The 20,364-nt window shown below is 44.6% G+C and overlaps 1 protein-coding gene across 1 annotated transcript in view; it reads left to right on the top strand.

Annotated features, from left to right (window-relative positions):
• The first annotated feature begins 1,877 nt into the window (after window positions 1-1,877).
• The window catches only part of ZNF804A (zinc finger protein 804A), a 216,470-nt gene continuing 197,983 nt past the window's right edge, over window positions 1,878-20,364 (top strand). The window contains exon 1 of the mRNA XM_035131060.1: window positions 1,878-1,988. Within this exon, the coding sequence (XP_034986951.1) occupies window positions 1,878-1,988 (111 nt within the window). The remainder of the gene's footprint in view (window positions 1,989-20,364) is intronic.

The following is a 20,364-nucleotide window of genomic DNA, read 5'->3' as shown; positions in this document are numbered from 1 at the left end:
GAATGGTCCTCAGGCTTTCCGCTGGCTGGCTATTGATCCCTTTAAGTGCCTGCTAATGAGACCCGTTTATACCCAATAAAGCACGCGCAACGGGAGCGCCAAAAGACTGATGAAGTGCTCGCAAGGAAGGGCAGCACACACACACACACACACCCGAAACCCGGGCACAGCGGGAAGAAGTATTGATCTGCTGCGGGACCGCCCTTCAAGGGTTAACCTGCTCGAGGGGGGGAGGGGGGGAGAGAGAGAGAAGGGGGCGTGGGCATGGTGGCATCAAATCTTGAGGTGTGTGTGTGGGGGGGGGGGGAGTCTATAAAAGAGCTCTCTCCAAGTCCCGCGGTCTGTTCCTGAAAGGGAAGAGGTGCTGGGGCTGGGAAAGCCTTGGAAACCTTTGATTCTTCCCCACCGCCTCCGTATGTAGTTCCCCAGTGGTGGAAAGGAAAAGCCTGCGTCCAGAAGGCAGCATTTATATTCCTGCTTCTTGCTCTCGCATGCACACCCCGAGAATCCAAAGGTTGCGACCCTTGACATTGAAAAATCCGGTCCTGCGGGGCAGCCCAGCTGCTCCTCGCTTGGGATCTGCTTCACGACGGCAGGCAGGCAGACAGGCAATGACAGGGTAGGGGGAGTGGGGGTGGGGAAAAACTACTACAGGGGAGGAGGCTCACAGCAAGGGGTCCACCTGGCTCTGCTCCCTGTGTCCCAACAGAGCGCAAGTAGGAAGCCCGCAAACAAGGCAGAGAGAGAGGAGCAGCGTTTGGTCTCGGGAATACACTCCCTGGTGGTGGAGGCTCCACTGAGCTGGCGCGCATAGCAGAGAGTCGCTTGTGAGCAGCGAGGCAGTGGCTGCCCCGTCTTCCCCCACCTCCACTGGATCCCACCACTGTCTTGACCCCCGACAGCAAGCGTCGATCCGCTCCCCCCATCGGGGAGCTGTCGGGAAAGATTCCCCCCCCCCTCACCAAGCGAGGGAAGCAGCTGCGAATGTCACATCTTAGGGAAAGGGGATTCGCTGCAGCTGATGGAAAGGCTTCCCTCGACCAGCCAGTCAGGGACACTAGCTCGCCTACCTTAAAAAAAAAAAATCTCCCCCTCCCCTCTTTCCCTTCTCTTATATTTTACCTGGGCGACGGCAGCAAGCAGCTGACGTGGGGAGCGGGGGCGCCCTCTTCGCTTCTCCTCCTCCTCTGTCCGTTATTGCCCTCTTCTGTGGAGGGCTTGAGCCAAGAGTGAGGGTGGGGAGGGGGGAAACTGAGAAGGAGAGTGGGGGGGGAGGAGGAGGAGGAGAGAAGGCGGCGTGTGACAGATGCACTCCTCTGACAGCTCCCCGGCTAGTGGCTCCCTGCCATTGGCTCAGTGCAGCGGAGCGGCAAGGCTGCGCGCTATAATAGCACCATGCCTGTGCGAGGCAGCAGCTCAGACTCCTTCGGCAAAGCCAGAGAGATGCTGAGGCTGCTCCTCCTCTCTCTCCTCCTCCAGCAGGAGCTCTGAGGGGGAAGGGGGTCGGAAAAGACCGTGGTCAATGCCTGCTGGCTCCGGCCATTGCTAAGCTCGCCTGCTTGCTGTGTCTCTGTCTGTCTCTCTCTTTCTTCCCCACCCTGCGGAAAGGGAGAGCCAGGCTGCCGGAGGGAGCGCGGTGTGCATGCCTCTGGTGCGCGCGCCTTGTGTGTGCTCGGGGCTCGCTTCCCCCCCGGGTTTCCCCACCCACTCTCGCCGCCACCCCATCGCCGCTTCCTCGCACCGCCACCCTACACGCGCACGCACATACATACACGCGCGCGCGCACACACGCGCCCGGCGCCTTGCTTCCCGGCTGATCGGGCACCCTCGGGGTGTATGGAAGCAGCGGCGGCAGCAGCCCACGAGGCGGCTGCCCCATGGAGTGTTATTACATTGTCATCAGCTCCGCGCACCTCAGCAATGGGCACTTTCGCAACATCAAGGGAGTTTTCCGAGGTCCTCTCAGCAAGAACGGCAACAAAACTCTGGTAAGGAGCCTTCCTCTCCACCCGCCCGCCCCCTCTCCTCTTCCTCGCTCGCTCCATTATCTGTTGATGCCTCGCTTGGGTTAACTCTGGGTTCAGCACCGTAGCGTCCTGGACAGCTCCGAGCGGCGCGCTCCAGGGAAGGTTCTCTTTCGGTTTGGTGGATTTGCTAAAGGATGGGGGAAATGTTTGCCTTGTGTTCGCTCTCCCCTGTTTTCTTGTCGGTTTACTTTTGGGTCTTCCTGCTCTCCAACGTGCTCATTCTGTGATGGGACCTGGTTTACCGTAACCCCCAGTGGAAGGGGAACGGATGCTTTTGCTTATTGCTCGAAGCAGTGGTTACGGTAGTTCGAGTCCTTCTTCTCTTGGAAGGCAGAGTGTTTAAAACAAGCTGTGCAGTTATCTGGTAGAGGTTACGACTCCAGAGGAGGAAGTGGAATCCCTCTTATGTCTAGCTCTGGTTCAGCTTTGTTTAATACGAAAGAGGGTGAGACGGTCTTCAGAAAGTGAAGGGAAAGGCACATGGAGGCTCAAACTATTGAGTTTTTCATTAGGAGGTTGTTGAAGAATGATAGTAGTTCGGAGCATCCCCCTGTTGATAAGAAGGGGATATAAATCAACTTATAGTAGAATCCTATGCATGTCTACTTGAAGTTGGCCCCACTGCTTTCAATGTACCGTACTCCCAGATAGTGTATCTAGGATTACAGTCTTGCACACCTGTTCACATTTGACTTCAAAGTGCTTAAGAAGGCACTCCTATACCCTCTCACTCAGGAGTAAGCTCCTTTGAGAATAGTAGTATGCACATAAGGTTGATTCTGATTCATGCCCATGGGGTGGCTTTAGTTGAGAATGCTTTAGTTGAGACACACCTACCTCAAAGATATATTGGTATATTCATGTTGCCAGCCAAATTACATTAGTTGGGGTGTTTGGCTGGCAACTCTTTTGTTAAATCTGTTGGCGAACACATGCTTGGTCTGACTTGAGAGTGATCACATTTGTTGTGTCTGTGTTTGAAACTGTTGAGGCTGGAAGGAATTGTTTTCCGAAGAAGTTCAGCTTCATCATATGACATATGAGATGCAGGAAGGCTACCCACTGTGGACCCGTCACCATGTGCAAGAGATCCTTGACAAAGTTCTATAGTACTGGATCCAGGTTTGGAGAGAGGAACACTGTTTTCTCACTAGTGCTTATTGAAACTTTTCTATAGCAACAATGCAGTAGGAATTCAGCACATGTCCCTTGTGTGGAAGAGTTGCTTCCTATGCTTGCTAAAGATGGTTACCTTGTGGTTTCTCTGTAAATATAGTGACTGGACAAAGTTTGAGGCAAGTCCTAAAATAAATTACACTAAATAGAAAATGTCACTGGTTTGGGAAATGTTGGCGCTCTCTTCTATGGTTATCGCTGGAAACACCTTGTTAAATTCATTCATGTTTCATCAAGCAGGGACACACAAACAAAATGCCATACAGAGGTTTTCCATACACAGAGATTCCTATGAAATAATAATGGAAGATGGTATGAATTATGCCAAGTTGGGTGCTGTGCTCTTTAAGGAGCAATAAGTCAAGAATGATTCATTGATGAAATTAGCAAGCAGCCCACAAGCATTTCTATCCACGTTGGTTAAACTGTGTCAAAATCTTATTACCTCCATTGTTCACTAGCCTGAGCTTTCATTGCTACGATTGGTTTGTGTATACAGAATTTTCTCTGTGTCTTTAACAACTGTGATCCTAAATACAATTCCTTGGAAGCAAGTGCCCATATTGTTGAGGGAATGTACTTCCAACCAGGTGAAACAGATTCCTATCTCAAATATCTATAGGTAAATTTGTTACCAATGGCCAGGGAAGATTTGCTGCAATATTTCAGATACCTGCATCAAAGTTAATGTTACACCTTTTGGAGGATTGCAGCTCTAGTTGGTGCACTTCTGTAAAGTTCTGTTTGGTGACAAGCGGCACTTTGAAATGTCATGTTGATCACATTCCAAAAAATATATATGTCAAATGCCTTTTGTCATGTACCACTAACACATCTGAAAGTTCAATTATCTGCTTATTATTTGGCATGATTGGGAGCAAATCTTAAGTTAATTTCTTACGTACCACATTCTCATGTAGAAAAATCCTAAATGTCACCAATCCCTGAGTACCGACATAATTTGTTTTGCCTTGAAGTTATTTTGGCATGTGGCAAAATTGGCCTTTGCTGCAGATCTAATTCCATTTCTGTATTTGGGGAGAGTTTTTTTTTTTAGAGTTAATTTAATGAAAGTGATACAGAAGACTTCTTGAAAGGTAATATAAGGAAAATCTTCTTATAATACAACCTAATGCTCTCAAAAACGAAATTCATTTCTTCTTGGAAGTGAATGCAAAATTATTTCACAGACCCAGTCAACCAGGATGTAAATGCATTTCTTAAATGTAATTTAAAGTGGAAAAATCTTTCAAGGGAGATATGGGGTTTTTCATAAGTAAAAAAATACATAGTCTGCAATCTTGACTTTCTCTTCTTGATACATAATAGAAAGGGGCATTATGCACAGAAAAGGAACCAAATTAGCAACATAATGGACAGCAGGGGAAAGAAGCAGGGCTGTCACCCAATTGTTAAAGAATGAAATTAAGTTGCATGATTTTACATATTAGGACAAATGGAAAAAGCTATTCATTTTTGTTTTTAGATCACGGATGGGAAGGGGGGGGTGTATTGCTATCCAGGTGTTCCTGGACTACAACTCTTGCATTCCTTTAGCATTGACTATGTGGGCTGGAGCTGATGGGACCTATAATAATATCTTGAGGGCTGCAGCTTCCCCATCGCTGTCTGAGGTGAGTCCAAGCAGGCACCACTTTAGAAGATCTGTTCCACTCCATGCAAGAAGACATCATCTAAGTTACTGCTTACCACTCACAGTTTTTTTTGTCAGATTTTATTTTATTTTAAAAGGGTTTCCTGATTTATTAGTATTTAAAACTTTTAATAGATTAAGCAGTGCCCCCAGGTTAATGTAACTGCTGAACTAAAAGTTGTAACCTATGGTGAAATATATACAATTCAGTTGTCCCCAAAGGAGCAAGTCCATTGTGATCTGCACTCATACCCCAAATCCAGCTGTTGTCAACAGTCTTTGCTAGTTGTAGAGTGTGGTGAAAAGCAACCATTTCTTCAGAGTTCATGGAATAACTTCAGGGCTGTTTATTAAGTCTTTGATTGACGATTGACTTTGTCCTGAAGAGATGTAGATCTATAATTCCACCAACAAATTGTGTGCGTCCATCTCTCTCTCTCTCTCTCTCTCTCTCTCTCTCTCTCTCTCTCTCTGTGTGTGTGTGTGTGTGTTTGTTTGTGTGTGAAATGAATATATGAATATATATATATATATATATATATATATATATATATATATATGCACACACATGACTGAAGCCAAAACAAACTTCTACCAAAATCTTTTTGTGACATCAACACAGTATAATCAACTTTAGTGCAGGATACCCACGTTGTTTCGTTGGCAAGGAAGTGCATACATTCCCAGGGAACATCAGATATTGAAAAACCCAAAGGACTGGTTAAATGAGCAATTTATGATTTTAGATGTAATGAAAGGGCCCTGGTTATTTCAGCTTTCAAGGGTGTTTATTGTATTTGTGCAATTTCTCCATTGGCCAAGAGGGGCCACTGCTGAGCAGTTTATCCCCCTCTCTTCTGCTCTCGCCTCTTTCTCCTCGGAAGTAACTTTGCTGTGTGGTTGTGGTCTTAAGAATGAGGACAGTAGATGTTAATCCCACTCCTGATCTAGTGAGCAAAGAAGCACACATATGAGGATTTATTGCTCTTTCTCAGATTTCTAGTTGGGGGTGGAAGGGGTGATAGTGCCTTAGGTCTTTTCTTCGCTTGCTTCGCTACTTGAAAGTGCAGCTACATGGTGTTAAATAGAGGAAATGAAGAGCCTCCATTCATATTGGTTCCATAGTAGGAAAGCATGACCCCCCATCACCCTCACATTCATGGTCAAGTAATAACCAACTGAGGTTCTGCTCTCGGCTAACATAAACCCTGGCTATGCCCATGATCATGTTATTTTCATTTCTACTATGAGACAGGGGGAAATGTTTTGCCATGACAAGTATGCAAAAGGAAACTGAAGAACAAAAAAGTTGGGGGGACAGCATAGCTGCCAAGTTATCCCTTTTTTAAAGGGATTTTCCCTTATGCTGAATAGGCTTCCTTGCGAGAAAAGGGAAAACTTGGCAGCTATGGGGGACAGGGAAGGAGCCCACAAGAACTGTGAGATCGGAAAATGGCTATGGGTCAAGAAAACCATGAGTGAACATCGTAGTGAATGTAAAGGTTGGATAAGATGCTATAAGCCCAGGATGGAAATTTGTGGTCCTCCATATGTTGTTGGACTCCAACTCCCATCAGCCTTTGCCAGTATAGTTAGTGGTCAGGAATGATGGGAGCTGTAGTTCACCAACAAGTGGAGGGCCACAAGTTCCTTGCCTCTGCAGTAAATGAGTGTAATTGAAACAACAGCTTTGGTGCTGTGTGCCGCTGTATGCTGTAATTAAAATTATGTAGTGAAAATTGAAGTCCTGTAAATGTTTCCCTGGGAAAAAGTACAACGAAGCTCAACAGGACCTACTTCCAAGTAGATAAAGGTAAAGAACCCCAGTTAAGTCCAGTCGAAGGTGACTACGGCAGGCATCCCCAAACTGTGGCCCTCCAGATGTTTTGGCCTACAACTCCCATGATCCCTAACTAACAAGACCAGTGGTCAGGGATGATGGGAATTGTAGTCCAAAACTTCTGGAGTTTCGGGATGCCTGGACTATGGTGTGCAGCACTCATCTCGCTTGAATTGAAGATGCTAGAGATTGCAGCTGGGACCTTCGGCATGCAAACATATGCTCTGCCACTGCATAAAAATCCCTTGCCATAAATAGTGTGTTATAAGTACAGGAAAAGTCCGGCCTATAGGAGCAGTTAATCAATGGAAGAAAATATCTGGAAAGGAAGTGGAATTTCTTTTAGAGGACGCTTTCAGAGAAATGAAAGTAGGGCTGTACTTAGATGCCCCCCTGCTCTCCATTGCAGTGCCAGTATCCCATTTTAACTTCTGCAATGCAATTCAAGTCTTTGTTTATTATTTGCATTTTATACTGCTTACTATAAGGAAATTCTTGAAGTGATTCACATCATAAAGATGGTACTTTTAAAAACCATTTCAAAAAGCAGAAAGATCAAGAACTAAAGGACTATAGAGTCCAGGGTGAATGATCATGATAAACAGGCAAAGGGGCATGCTAATAATAATTATTATTATTATTATTATTATTATTATTATTTATTTATTTATTTTACTCTGCCCATCTGGCTGGGTTTCCCCAGCCACTCTGGGCGACTCCCAATAGAATATTGAAAACACGATAAAACATCAAACATAAACAGGGGCTGCCTTCAGATGTTTTCCAAAAGTCAGGTAGTTGTTTATTTCCTTGACGCCTGATGGGAGGGCATTCCACAGGGCAAGTGCCACTACTGAGAAGGCCTTCTGCCTGCTTCCCTGTATAGGAAGAACACTTCTATGTTGAGGTTTCCCGAATAACAGGAAGGGGGGAGCATTCCAGAGGGTAGGGACTATAGCAGAGATAGCCTGCCATCAAATAACAATTTGCAGGTTCCAGCAAAACCCACAAAGCCTCCCTTGAATATCTTAATGATCAAACAGTTTATACAGGGGAAGGATGTTTTCATCCAGGTAACCTAAACTGCTGAGGGCTTTGTATATTAACACATGTTCTACTGAGCACCCAGGCAGCTGCATCTTCTGGATCAGATTCAAGGGGAGTGCCACACATAATCCATAATCCAGTCATGAGGTCATCTAATTGTGAGGTTATCAGTGCATGAATCACAGTGGCTAACCTATTCCTGCTTACTGTTCTGGAGCAGGTCTTCGCTGGTGCAGCAGCCACAGCTGGTAGTAGACACTTGTCCCCACAGAAGCTTTTTGAGCCTTTCAAGACAACGACATCCAGGGTCTTAATGACAGAAACTGATCCTGCAAAGAATAAGGCAGTACATTGGACACCACAGGCAGTATCCAGCTAACTTGTTCTATCAGCGTAAGGATTTGCACATTGGAACTACCCCGTATCTCCTCCCTGGTGCATATCCCCTAAATCTGTTCTGGGGATTCGTGTAACCCTCTGGAACAGATCTGGAGAGGGTGCAGGGCAGGGAGGGGGGAAAGGTCAGTTGCACAAGCAGGAGTACTTGCCCTGACAGAATGATTTAGTTGGAAACCACCTCACGTCTGATACTATACTAACATGAACAATTTTATCCTTGAATTTTATATGAAAGTGGTCTCAGCAGACCTCTGACAGTTCCAGCATGCAATCCACTGAGCTAAACATTATTTAGGGCACAAATCTCACTGTTTAGTGTGTTCCTTTATATTCAACAAGACTAGAAAAGGTGATGGTGATATTTGAAATTTCTTTTGGCGGAGGAATGCTTGCCTAGCGCTTTAGTTACATGTCTTTAGGGATCAGGTAAAAATGTTTCTATATAACCAGACCTTTGGCTGATTAAAATTACATGGCCTTTTAAATGTGTCTGTAGGAAGGTGGCTATTGACTTGTTTTCATTTTATTATGTATTTTGGGTTCTCATTTTGCATTTTTATGTTGTGAACTGACTGTGATCTTCAGATGAAGGGTGGTATACAAATTGAAATGATGATGATGATGATGATGATGATGATGATGATGATGATGATATTGTATCTGCCCTTGGTCTAGTAGGCACTCTAAAATAGAACACACCACAAAAACCCCCAGGCATTGCATAAGCCTTTTGTTTAAGATGGGGTTGCCAACTAGTGACCCACAGGCCAAATTCAGGCCCCCCAAGTGTTGTGATCTGTTGTCCCTGCAAGTGTTGATCTAGGGGTAGTAAACGTTTTGCTCATGTTTTCACATATGTGAAAAAGAAACAATGGGATGCCATGCCTATTTTGGTTGAACACTACTGTCTTTCAGTTTTGTGCTCACTCTTGAAGATTAAAGGTTCAAAGCAGATTTGTTCCTCAAGGACATCACCTTCCTTTTTTTTTAATCTTGCAGTACCTGAACAAATGAGTCCCCATGCTTGTAAAGTCCTTGCTGCAAAATGATGTTGGCTTGATTATTGAACCAAGTTTGTTGCTGTGTTTAAAGTTTAAAGTTCACGGTGCATTTATAAAGTGTGCTGTGCTTCTGTCAGTATGCAGCTGGTTCCAGAAATTTTACTAAGTCATTAAATTCACCTCTCTTCTGTTCTGGTCTAAGTCACTTACAATCCATGCCTAGAGGCTGAACCCTCCAGCAATGATTCTGTGCCTTTTCTCATGACTGCCCAGACAGACGATCCCCCTACAAGCTTCTTGTGGGCCCACAGTTTACAATTTTTCATCTGCTGCATATACAAAAGAGATGGCATCAGTGCTTCAATATTGCCACTGCTGGATATTTTCAGATAAATTTGCAGAAAGGAATCCTCATCAGTGTTCTCACCACTGAGGGCGGACTGAGGTTGATGAGGCAGTGCCCCCCCCAATTTATCCTGATGTGACAGTCCCCATTGGTCTCTACAAGCTCCCAAAATGCAGTTCATTCAGACAGGGTCCTATCCAAATCATATCAAACCTTTGCATTAGCATCTGACATTAAAAGAAGCCATGTAAATGCAAAATATAGATTTCCAGGCATCCTGAATAAATGACAGTTGCCACAGACCAATTTGCTGCTGATAGAAGAGCACCTTAGGCAGCCGCTAAGGTTGGATTGAAGAAACTGTTGTACATATTGCTTTTCAGTATCTGTTGGAGGTGGAAATGAAAACCTTATGGTGTGTCGGCATATGTTGTTGGCAGCGCAGTAGGTAGCATAGAAAGGGGAAGAAATGTAGAAAGCTTCTGCGGCAACTGGTTATTTCTTAGCTGTTGACGTTTTTTGTGCTCTTGATAGGTTCAGCTGGTAAAAAAAAAAATCAGTCCTACAAAAAAGAGAGATACTATTTCAGAGGTATATGTTATAAAATAAATATCCATTTTAGTATACTGGTTCTGTGAAAAGCTTAGTTTAAAAGGATAGGAAGCCTCAGAAAGCCAAAGTCCCAGGGAAACAGCAAGTATCCCCTTCCCCGGAACAAGTAAAACAAAGCTTGTGATAACCCTGAGGGCCACAATCCTATGCCTTCTGGTAAGTAAGACAAACTAATCTCAGTGGGCCCTGCTTCTGAGTCAACCTGTCTAGGATTGGACTGTTTAAGCAGTCAATCTTCCTAAATTTCTAGAGCAGATTTTTAAAGGTTTTTTCGGGTTTTGCCCATCAAAATTATTCACTGAGAAAAATACCTTTTCAGAAAAGTCTAAAGGTAAAGGTACCCCTGACCGTTAGGTCCAGTTGTGGACGACTCTGGGGTTGCGTGCTCATCCTGCTCTATAGGCCGAGGGAGCCGGCGTTTGTCTGCAGACAGCTTCCAGGTCATGTGGCCAGCATGACTAAGCCACTTCTGGCGAACCAGAGCAGCGCACGGAAACACCGTTTACCTTCCCGCCGGAGCAGTACCTATTTATCTACTTGCACTTAATGTGCTAGGTTGGCAGGAGCTGGGACCGAACAATGGGAGCTCACCCTGTTGTGAGGATTCGCACCGCTGGCCATCTGATCGGCAAGTCCTAGACTCAGTGGTTTAGACCACAGCACCACCTGCGTCCCCTCACAAAAGTCTAGCTTTGTCCTAGTAATCCTGTTCAGTAATGCTATAGGATTGTTTTTATTAATAATATTGAAAAATGGTGCTTCCTTGTATTTTCATAAGGTGCACAATTTAATAAAAAAAGAAAAAAGAAATCAACAGATAAACAACAGGGGGAACCAACGGCAGATCCTTAAAAGCAAAAGGGGAGGGGATAGGGGGATACTGAGAGAGTTTGCCAATCACTTACAGGCATTAAGGTAGGATCCCAAAACAACACATTGGTTGAAATGGTGCAGTCTAGCTAGGAGGAGGCTTCCATTTGTGTATTCCTAGCTAGATGGGGGCACACTTGCAGAAATGAGTCGTGTTCATGCAGTCCTTGTCTTTGGTCCAACGGTCAGTGCTTCCAATTGTTTGCTGAGGTGGGGGAGCAGAGAAGGATGCCAATCAAGCCGCAGACTGGTGGAAAAGGGGTTCTTGCATGGAATTTCAGTACTGTGGACTTGGAGAGGGAGCTGAAGGGCTGAATTGATGGCTAGAGTGAGATTTAAATCTTAGCTACTATATGACAGTTATTTGATACATGCATATAGACATTCCAATAAACATCTTTGGCTTTGCTTCCATGATAGTTTCATGGTATACCTAGGACTTCCCCACCCAAACCTTTTATTAGCCCACTTTTCAAACCAGTAAATAAATCCAGCTCTAGAATGTGCCATACTAATTTCCAAACTTGTTTCCAATTTTTTTTCTGGCTTAAAAATAAATCCTGGGAATTAACATAGATATGGTTCTTCTGTTACCACTTGTCCATCTGTCCATATTCCATTTGGCATTTAACTAAAAAGGAAGAAACCCTTATTTTCTTCTTCTTTTTATCCCCTTGGTTTTAATTGGTAGCAAATCCCAATGTCATTGGAGTGATTCTGAAAATGCTGAGGGTCAAGGTCAGAAAGTTGAGTGACTTCTGTAGAAAGTGTCTAATTAAGGAAAAAGAATAACCAGAAAATAAAAATCAACAGAATACTTCCCAGAGTTTGGTAACACATAGAAAAGTGTGCCATGACTACAAAATCTACCATAGCCACATTGGCTGGAATAACATGCATGACAACCTTTTTGGCACACACTTCAGGAAATGTAAAAATAGAACCCAAACTGAGAAGGGAGATTGTACAATGGATGGAATCCAGATGAGAAGGACCAGCTCCTGGCATCCTTGGACAGCTGTCAGGGCCCATTGCCCTAGGCCTTCCTACATCTTTGTTTTCCTAGGCCTGGCCCTGTAGCAGTGGAAGGATCTACAGTAGCTGTGCTTTCAATGTCCCACAATGCCAATGACCTTGCATTGCATTGGGATTAATAACATGGCTAGGTAGAAGCGGCTGCCCAGGACTGCCCGCTTTGCTATCAACCACAATTAGGTAAGCCTGCCAGGTCTGCTGGCAAAGGAGAGAGCCCACCAGAGGAAACAGTGCCCAGAGTTCCCTGAGAGGTGGACTAAATGGAAGCCTTGGGCTTATAGGTGCCATCTTCTCAAGATGATTGAGGGGACCCAATGTGACATCTTGATGTTGTGTGTGAAGCCAGAGGGCGGAGCTGAATGCCTTCTGAACATTGAGGGGGGTCTGCCCCCCTAAAAAAAACATTGGGGCCTCCAAAAGTGCCTCAGCCCCTAGAGGCTGATGCCTATGAATTCGGCTTAAGGGATAAGGTATATTTTTGGTAGGTAGAAACTCTAGCTTGCAGTTGAACTAGAAAAAGACACATCTTACTAGATTCAAGGAATTCAAGGAGTGGGAGCTTTTCTGTCATTTCCAGCCTTTCTAAACTTTCACATACTCATTCCTTAGTAACTGATTTCATTGCTGCAGAGGTTGGATCTAATTAATCCAGCCTTGAAATTTATAATCTTAAATCATGCAGGATTTCTCGCCAGGTTTTTAATCTCGGGAAGGGTTGACAAGCTATATATGAAGGGATACCTGTTTGGGTAGATAAATCAAGTAGTCAGAAGCTACAGGTGAGTTGATTTGCAGAGTATTCATAGCAGTGTCCTTCAAAATTGCTCGCAGTGTTTGAAGGGATTTACTGTCACTACCCACGTGACACGTTTAACACTTCAGCAGGTGAACTGACCTTTAAATATGATCCTTCTCAAAGAAGTAGTGACAGAATAAAGTCTGATAACTGAAGCTCTGGCTACATTTAGGCCAGCTCCACAGACTTCAATAAGAATACTGTGGTTTTAAAACAATTAGGGATCTGGGTATTTTTTTAAAGGATATTTTTTCCCCTTTATAAACACATCCTACTCAGCAGAATGTCCATACTAAAAAAAAATTCCTTTTACTCTCCCATGTCTCATTTGTCCGCACAGACAGTCTGATAGACTACAGTGATACACAAGATTTTATTTATTGTATATGGACAACAATCACATGGCTTGTATAATAAATTTAAATGTCTGTCAGTAAGGGCAAATGAGCCCAAGGACAGTAAAGGCAAAGAAGAAGAACTAGCAACTAGAGGAATAAAAGGATTGCACACAATGTGCCCCCCCATGAGAGGTTTATTTCGTTTACTCCCAGCAATTTGTTCAGCCACACTGAATCTACCAATTTACAAAGTGGATTATATTCAGTGCAATTAGAGTACCAAGTAACTATTTTTCACGGTATTATTAATGGGCCATACTGTCTGTTGGAGATGAAACAGCAGGGATCATTCCGTTTGTAACTGAAGGGTTAATTCTGTTAGTGTTAAAGTCAAACAGGCAGAGGGGCATGATCTTCACTTACGTGTGTAACATAGACACTGATTAGCTGTGCAGTTCTGAAGGAGTTTTTCCACCCTGCTATGTAAAAGGCTTGATTAAGAAAGACAACATCTCTGTTCCTTTCTCCTCAAAGCATACATTGTTTGTTCAATTTATGCTCAGTAAAGTGCTATCGGGACCCCCTCCCCCTGCTCTGGATTCCATCTGTTTTATTTAAGTGACTTTGCTAACACTGTCATGTACCACTTACAGCCGCTTTAATGAAAAAATGTTGTTGACGGTGGAAGGGTTGTGCTCCCAATATTCTCTCCCCGCCCCCCAGCTCAGAAAACCAGTTTAAATGAAAAATAGGTAATGTTGCAATATGGAAAGATATTGCAGCACTGAAAACATGTTGCTAAGCCATGCATGTTTTATACATGTCTCAGTTGGGCACCTTTGTTCTTTCTTTAAAGCAGCACTCTCTTGGTTCTTTAAGTCAAAAACGGCAATTGCCATGTATACATCAAATTTGTTACAGCTAATGATTGGCTGATCTGGAGGATGTGCCAGGCTGCTTTCCAGGAATCACTTGCTTCATAATGGAAAGTGTAACCTCTCTCTCTCAACATCTGAGTGACACATGAGAAACTGCAATATAATGTGTCACCCTACAGTTTCATTTTCTCCAGTACTGGTTAGATTTGCACCCTGCCTTTCTGAGACTTATGACCCACTCAAGGTGACTTACATAGAATTAAAATCACAACCATAGCAAAAACATCTATTATATATAAAGACAGAGGCGACAGATAGAAACAGTCCTTAGCAGAGACACTTATCTAAGGCGGCACAGTGAAGGAAAATGGCAATATCAGCCCTCGCTGGCCAATGTTTTCCAAGAACTGGAGCAGGCATCCCCAAACTTTGGCCCTCCAGATGTTTTGGACTACAATTCCCATCTTCCCCGACCACTGGTCCTGTTAGCTAGGGGTCATGGGAGTTGAAGGCCAAAACATCTGGAGGGCTGCAGTTTGGGAATGCCTGAACTAGAGTAAAGGTGTTCCCCAGACCCTTCTACCCAGTTTGGGTAAACTGTGATCTTCCCATAAGATCGGTTTGCCATATTTCAAAAAGAGAATATCCAGACATGGGCTGTGTGACGACCCTGGTCCCACTCTGCCTTACTATCACTGCGACACAGGAATCCAGAGGGGAAAACACCCACCCTCTGGTCCTGCCGCCTCAAAAATAAACCCCTTTTACTAATGGGTTTCTAAGTAAGGAGAGCCTTCCAGCCTGCGTGACCTGGTACCTTAAGAAACTCTAGGCTGTCCCCCAGGAATAACCTCTTGCCTCCAGTACAGGGTCTCCCTCAGTCGGATTCCCCCACTGTAGAAGTTTGCCCTATGCACTCTGGCAACTTCTTGGCACCTCCGGTTACCCTCCTAAGCCTCCTCCGTGTAACTTCAGGACACAAACCACCACCTCCCTGCCTGAGGTGAGTTTTGCCCTCTCTTGAGTCACCACGGCTGTGAGTCCTGGTACCTCGCTGGAAAAATACAGACGGACCTCTTGTTGGCAAAAACAGAGATGAAGTTTTATTGTGTTAACAACATAAGTGATTCTTTAACGTGTCATTTATTAATTAGCTTTGTTCCAGTTGTACAAAATAAACTCAGTCAAACATTTAACTTTAAGTTTTCCTAGCCTCTTCACTGTCTTCTAACAAGCCACCACAAAACACCACACCACACCTTCCTCCCTCTCCCTCCTCACTCACCAAACCGACTCTCCCTCCTTTCAAACCGGGCACAGTCCCGCCCCCATCAGAGTTCTATGCCAGTCAGGCTGGAGGTGGGTTAACTCTTTGCCAGCTGGGCAGAAATAAACATTTTAAAAGTGCTTCAATTTGTCACATATCTCCCCCACCACAAAGACATTGCGTCGGCTTGCTCTTAACTAACTAGAGCAATGCCAAAGCAATGGGCTTGGGGTTAAAAATACTTCAAAGCATTCTATAACATTCATATTACAAAGTCAACTAAATTAACATCTCATAAACTTGTACACAGATAAACCATGTTTGGCATGTGTCAGACTATAATGCCTAAGCACAAATGTTCTGCTAGGGTTATTACCGTTTCATATAATAATTTGCACCATCCTATACCTCTCAAAAATACCTGGATAAGGCGTCCGCTATGATGTTTTCCTTCCCACTTATGTGCTTACCCTGTGTCTATTTTATGAGTTGCTAGGCTGGTCCTCCCTGGGATGTTTGAGAAGATCTGAGCAAACTGAGCAAGGACTAATTTTAACTGCTCCTTTTGCTCTGGGGTCAGACTTTCATCGAATGACACCTCTGCTAGAGTTGTGCCCTTACTCAGCACTCCCCACCCAGTTAAATGAATTCCTTGTGTCACCTTCCCCTTTACTTGCAACACCAACTTATTTCGGTCAAAATAAGGCTTAAGTAAATTTACATGAAAGTTTTTACATCGGTTCCCTTCCCCATCTAACTCTACCAAATAGTTCACCGCTGATATCCTCTCGACCACTTTGAAGGGACCGTCCCACGACATCTCCAACTTCTTTCGACGTCTTGTTCTTAACACGAGCACACTGTCACCGGGCTGGAAAGATCTGTCTCTTGCGTGTGCATCATACCACTGCTTCTGTCGACGCTGTGCCTGCTGCAAGTTGTGAGCAGCTTGCTCCCGTAGCTCTTGAAGGTCGCTCTGCAGCTCCTGTAGATACGTCACAACATCAGGGCTGTCGATCTGCTCCTCCCCTGACCACGCTGCTTTCATCAAGTCTAGGGGTCCTCGTGGCTGTCGTCCAAATAGGAGTTCAAAAGGACTGAACCCTGTGCTCTCCTGCGGCACTTCGCGATAACCAAATAGGAAGTGTTGCAGCCTCTCATCCCAGTCGTTAGGATGATTGATGGAATAGGTTTTTAGCATCCGGCTCAGGGTCGAATTAAATTTCTCCGTCAAGCCATTCGACTGTGGATGATAAGCCGTAGTTTTAACATGCTTAATCCCACAAAGAGTTAAAAGCTCTTCCATGGTCTTGGACGTGAAGGATGTCCCTAAATCTGTTATAATTTCTTTGGGGAATCCCAGCCTTAAGAATACCGACATGAGGGCTTTTGCTACAGTCTTGGAATCAATGTCCTTTAGAGGTATTGCTTCTGGATAGCGCGTAGCATAATCCACGAGGCATAAAATAAATTTATTCCCCCTTTTTGTAACTCTGGAGATAGGCCCGAGGATGTCCACTCCTACTCTGGAAAAGGGCTCAGTAATTACAGGAATAGACTGTAACAAGCCTCGCGTTTTGTCCGTTCTTTTGCCTGCTTTTTGGCAGATCACACAGGACTTGCAATACTCTTTGATGTCCTTGCCCATCCCAGGCCAGTAAAATCTTGCTTGGATTCTATCACTAGTCTTTCTAATGCCTAGATGCGCTGCTGAGGGTGCGTCGTGTGCCATTTGTAGCACTTGCAACCGGTAAGCTCTTGGCAACACTAACTGTTTCTTCCTTTCCCAAACAGCAGCAGTTTTCCTCCTCCTAGAAATTCTATACAGTCTTCCCTCAATGGTGGTAAATAAGCAGGGGTTCTCCACAGTTACTTCTGCAGTAGGACTTTGTGCTTTACCCCACAGCTCTTTTATAGTTTCATCCTCTTTTTGATCACTCAAGAATTGGGCACCGTGCTCCTGGACCACTGGCACGCTAATCAGCCCTTCATCCTCACCAGGCTCTATGGGTGACTCTATAACTGCAGGAGGATTACTCTCAGTGACTTGAGACTGTGACCTAGTTATCACTTGAATACGGTGCTTCTGACTAGCTAGGTCATTCCCTATTAAAAAGGGTACCTCCAACTCATTTAGGATTCCTACTCTCCACTTGCCACAAAATCCTTTGTAGGTAATATCAACTTCAGCTAATGGTACTTCAAAATGTGGGCCCCATATGCCTTTTAAACTATAGGACTGACCCTTGAGGTACTGCTCCTTTGGAACAAATTGGGATTTAACAAGTGAGACTTCTGCTCCTGTGTCCCTCAAACCTAAAAAAGACTGACCATTTAATTCAATTGGCTCCATGTAATCTTGGTTGCACTCCTGCTCAGCCCTCCAGACCTGTAAGACCTTAGAAGTAGTCTCAGCTGAACTGTCTGCTTTCTCTGAGCCTTCTGTCTGAGGCGAGCTATTTTCCTGTGACTGCATTACCAGTTTTACTTGTTTAGCTGCAGTAGGTGTAGTTTGCGACTTAACCAGCAGGGGGCACCTGGCACGTACATGGCCCTCACGATTACAGAAAAAACAAGTGATTTTCTTAGACCCTGTCTTGTCAGAAACTGATTCCCTGACAGGAAAATTTTCTTGCCTGTCTTTATTTTCTCTGTTTCTCCATGGATTACCCTTCTGTGAGTGTTTTGGGAATGCTATTTCATTGAAATCTCCTTGTAGTTCGTCTAAGACCTCGGCAACCCGTGCCACAGTTTTCAGTTTTTTATCCCTCAAGAACCAACGTAAATTGCTAGGGATTTGCTTAAAAAATTGTTCTAAACAAATTAATTGTTTTAACTCATCAAAGTCCTTCACTCCACTCCCTTGAATCCATCTGTCAAGTAATTTATCTAAGCGGCTAGCTAGTTGGGCATAAGTCTCTTTATGTTCCTTTTTTGCCTCACGAAAAGCCTTTCTGCTTTGTTCAGCCGTGAGTCCACATCGAACCCTGACCCTTTGCTTAAATACTTGGTAACTTGACAGCTCTTCTTCCCTCAGGTCAGCATAAATTTCACTTAGTATCCCACAAATTTGAGGTCTTAAATAAAGCATCCAGTTCTCCTCAGGTATTTGAAATTCCACACAAACGCGTTCGAAGGTAAATAGAAACGATTCGACATTATCGTCTTTTCCAAATTTGGGGAACCTTTTTAAATTAATTGCGGTACTATCATTGTTAACTGGGCTACTAGTTAATTCTGATCGCAAACGTATCTCTTCAAGCTTCATTCTGTCCTGTTCTAATTGAACCCTTAACCTCTCGGACTGCATTCTCTCCTCAGCTTCCATTCTAGCTTTTTCCCTCTCACTTTCAGCTTCAATCCTAGCTCTTTCTCTCTCACTTTCAATTCTAGCTTTTTCCCTCTCACTTTCAGCTTCAATCCTAGCTTTTTCTCTCTCACTTTCAGCTGCTATCTTTTCCCTCTCAGCTTCAATTCGGGCCATCTCAATTCGTAGTTTCATCAGTTCTACCTCAGAACCTGGGCTTCCCTCAGCCCCTTCCGTTCTTTCATCTCCTTTTGCCTCTCTGGGTTTTCTTACGTGAGTCATTTTCCTCACAGGAAAATCCTGACAGACTCAAACCAAACTAGGCGCGTGAGCTTTTAATTTCGATCACGACGCTGCCACCAAAAATGTGACGACCCTGGTCCCACTCTGCCTTACTATCACTGCGACACAGGAATCCAGAGGGGAAAACACCCACCCTCTGGTCCTGCCGCCTCAAAAATAAACCCCTTTTACTAATGGGTTTCTAAGTAAGGAGAGCCTTCCAGCCTGCGTGACCTGGTACCTTAAGAAACTCTAGGCTGTCCCCCAGGAATAACCTCTTGCCTCCAGTACAAGGTCTCCCTCAGTCGGATTCCCCCACTGTAGAAGTTTGCCCTATGCACTCTGGCAACTTCTTGGCACCTCCGGTTACCCTCCTAAGCCTCCTCCGTGTAACTTCAGGACACAAACCACCACCTCCCTGCCTGAGGTGAGTTTTGCCCTCTCTTGAGTCACCACGGCTGTGAGTCCTGGTACCTCGCTGGAAAAATACAGACGGACCTCTTGTTGGCAAAAACAGAGATGAAGTTTTATTGTGTTAACAACATAAGTGATTCTTTAACGTGTCATTTATTAATTAGCTTTGTTCCAGTTGTACAAAATAAACTCAGTCAAACATTTAACTTTAAGTTTTCCTAGCCTCTTCACTGTCTTCTAACAAGCCACCACAAAACACCACACCACACCTTCCTCCCTCTCCCTCCTCACTCACCAAACCGACTCTCCCTCCTTTCAAACCGGGCACAGTCCCGCCCCCATCAGAGTTCTATGCCAGTCAGGCTGGAGGTGGGTTAACTCTTTGCCAGCTGGGCAGAAATAAACATTTTAAAAGTGCTTCAATTTGTCACAGGCTGCCATACACCCAGATTTTCCTGGACATTTCTGTGATTTCTGCCCGGATGCTGTTTAAGAGGGCCAAATACCACCTATGTCCAGGACATTGTGGGCATATGGCAACTCTGCCATATGATGATGAATCTCCCATCATTCTTGAGCATTGACCAGGTTGGCTGAGGCTGATGTAGGATTTTGGAGTCCAAAAACAATGGGAGAGTCACAGATTGGCCGCCCCCTGTTTTAAATGCACATGCTAATGGTCGACTGCATGAGTTCTACTGCTGAACTGTGAGCCCTTCTCTTACCATCACATTTCCTTATTATTGGATTCAGTTCACAGTGTCAGGTGTGAGTGTGAGTTGGGCTATGCATAGGTACAGTGGTGGTGATGGCAGGTGGGGAGAAAATGCTGCATCCATTGTGTTCTGTAGAAGCTCAAGAGCAAGGCCTAGAATAGATTGTTCTCTGGCACAAATCTTGGAGAGGCTAGATTGTTTGGGCTAGGTCAGGCAAGACAGAACCTCTGACAGCTTCCAGGAAGTTGCTTCGACAAAGGGCTGGAGTCAGCTGAGTGCTGAAGCCTGCATTTGGCAAGCAAAAGACTCCATAGCATCTTCCGTTAAAAATATTAGGTAGGCAGAGATGGGGAAGACCT

The sequence above is a fragment of the Zootoca vivipara genome, chromosome 1, assembly GCF_963506605.1.
Source record: "Zootoca vivipara chromosome 1, rZooViv1.1, whole genome shotgun sequence".
Classification (NCBI taxonomy): Eukaryota; Metazoa; Chordata; class Lepidosauria; order Squamata; family Lacertidae; genus Zootoca; species Zootoca vivipara.
The sequence above is the reverse complement of the archived record's forward strand: the minus strand, read 5'-3'. Positions and strand labels throughout refer to the sequence as shown.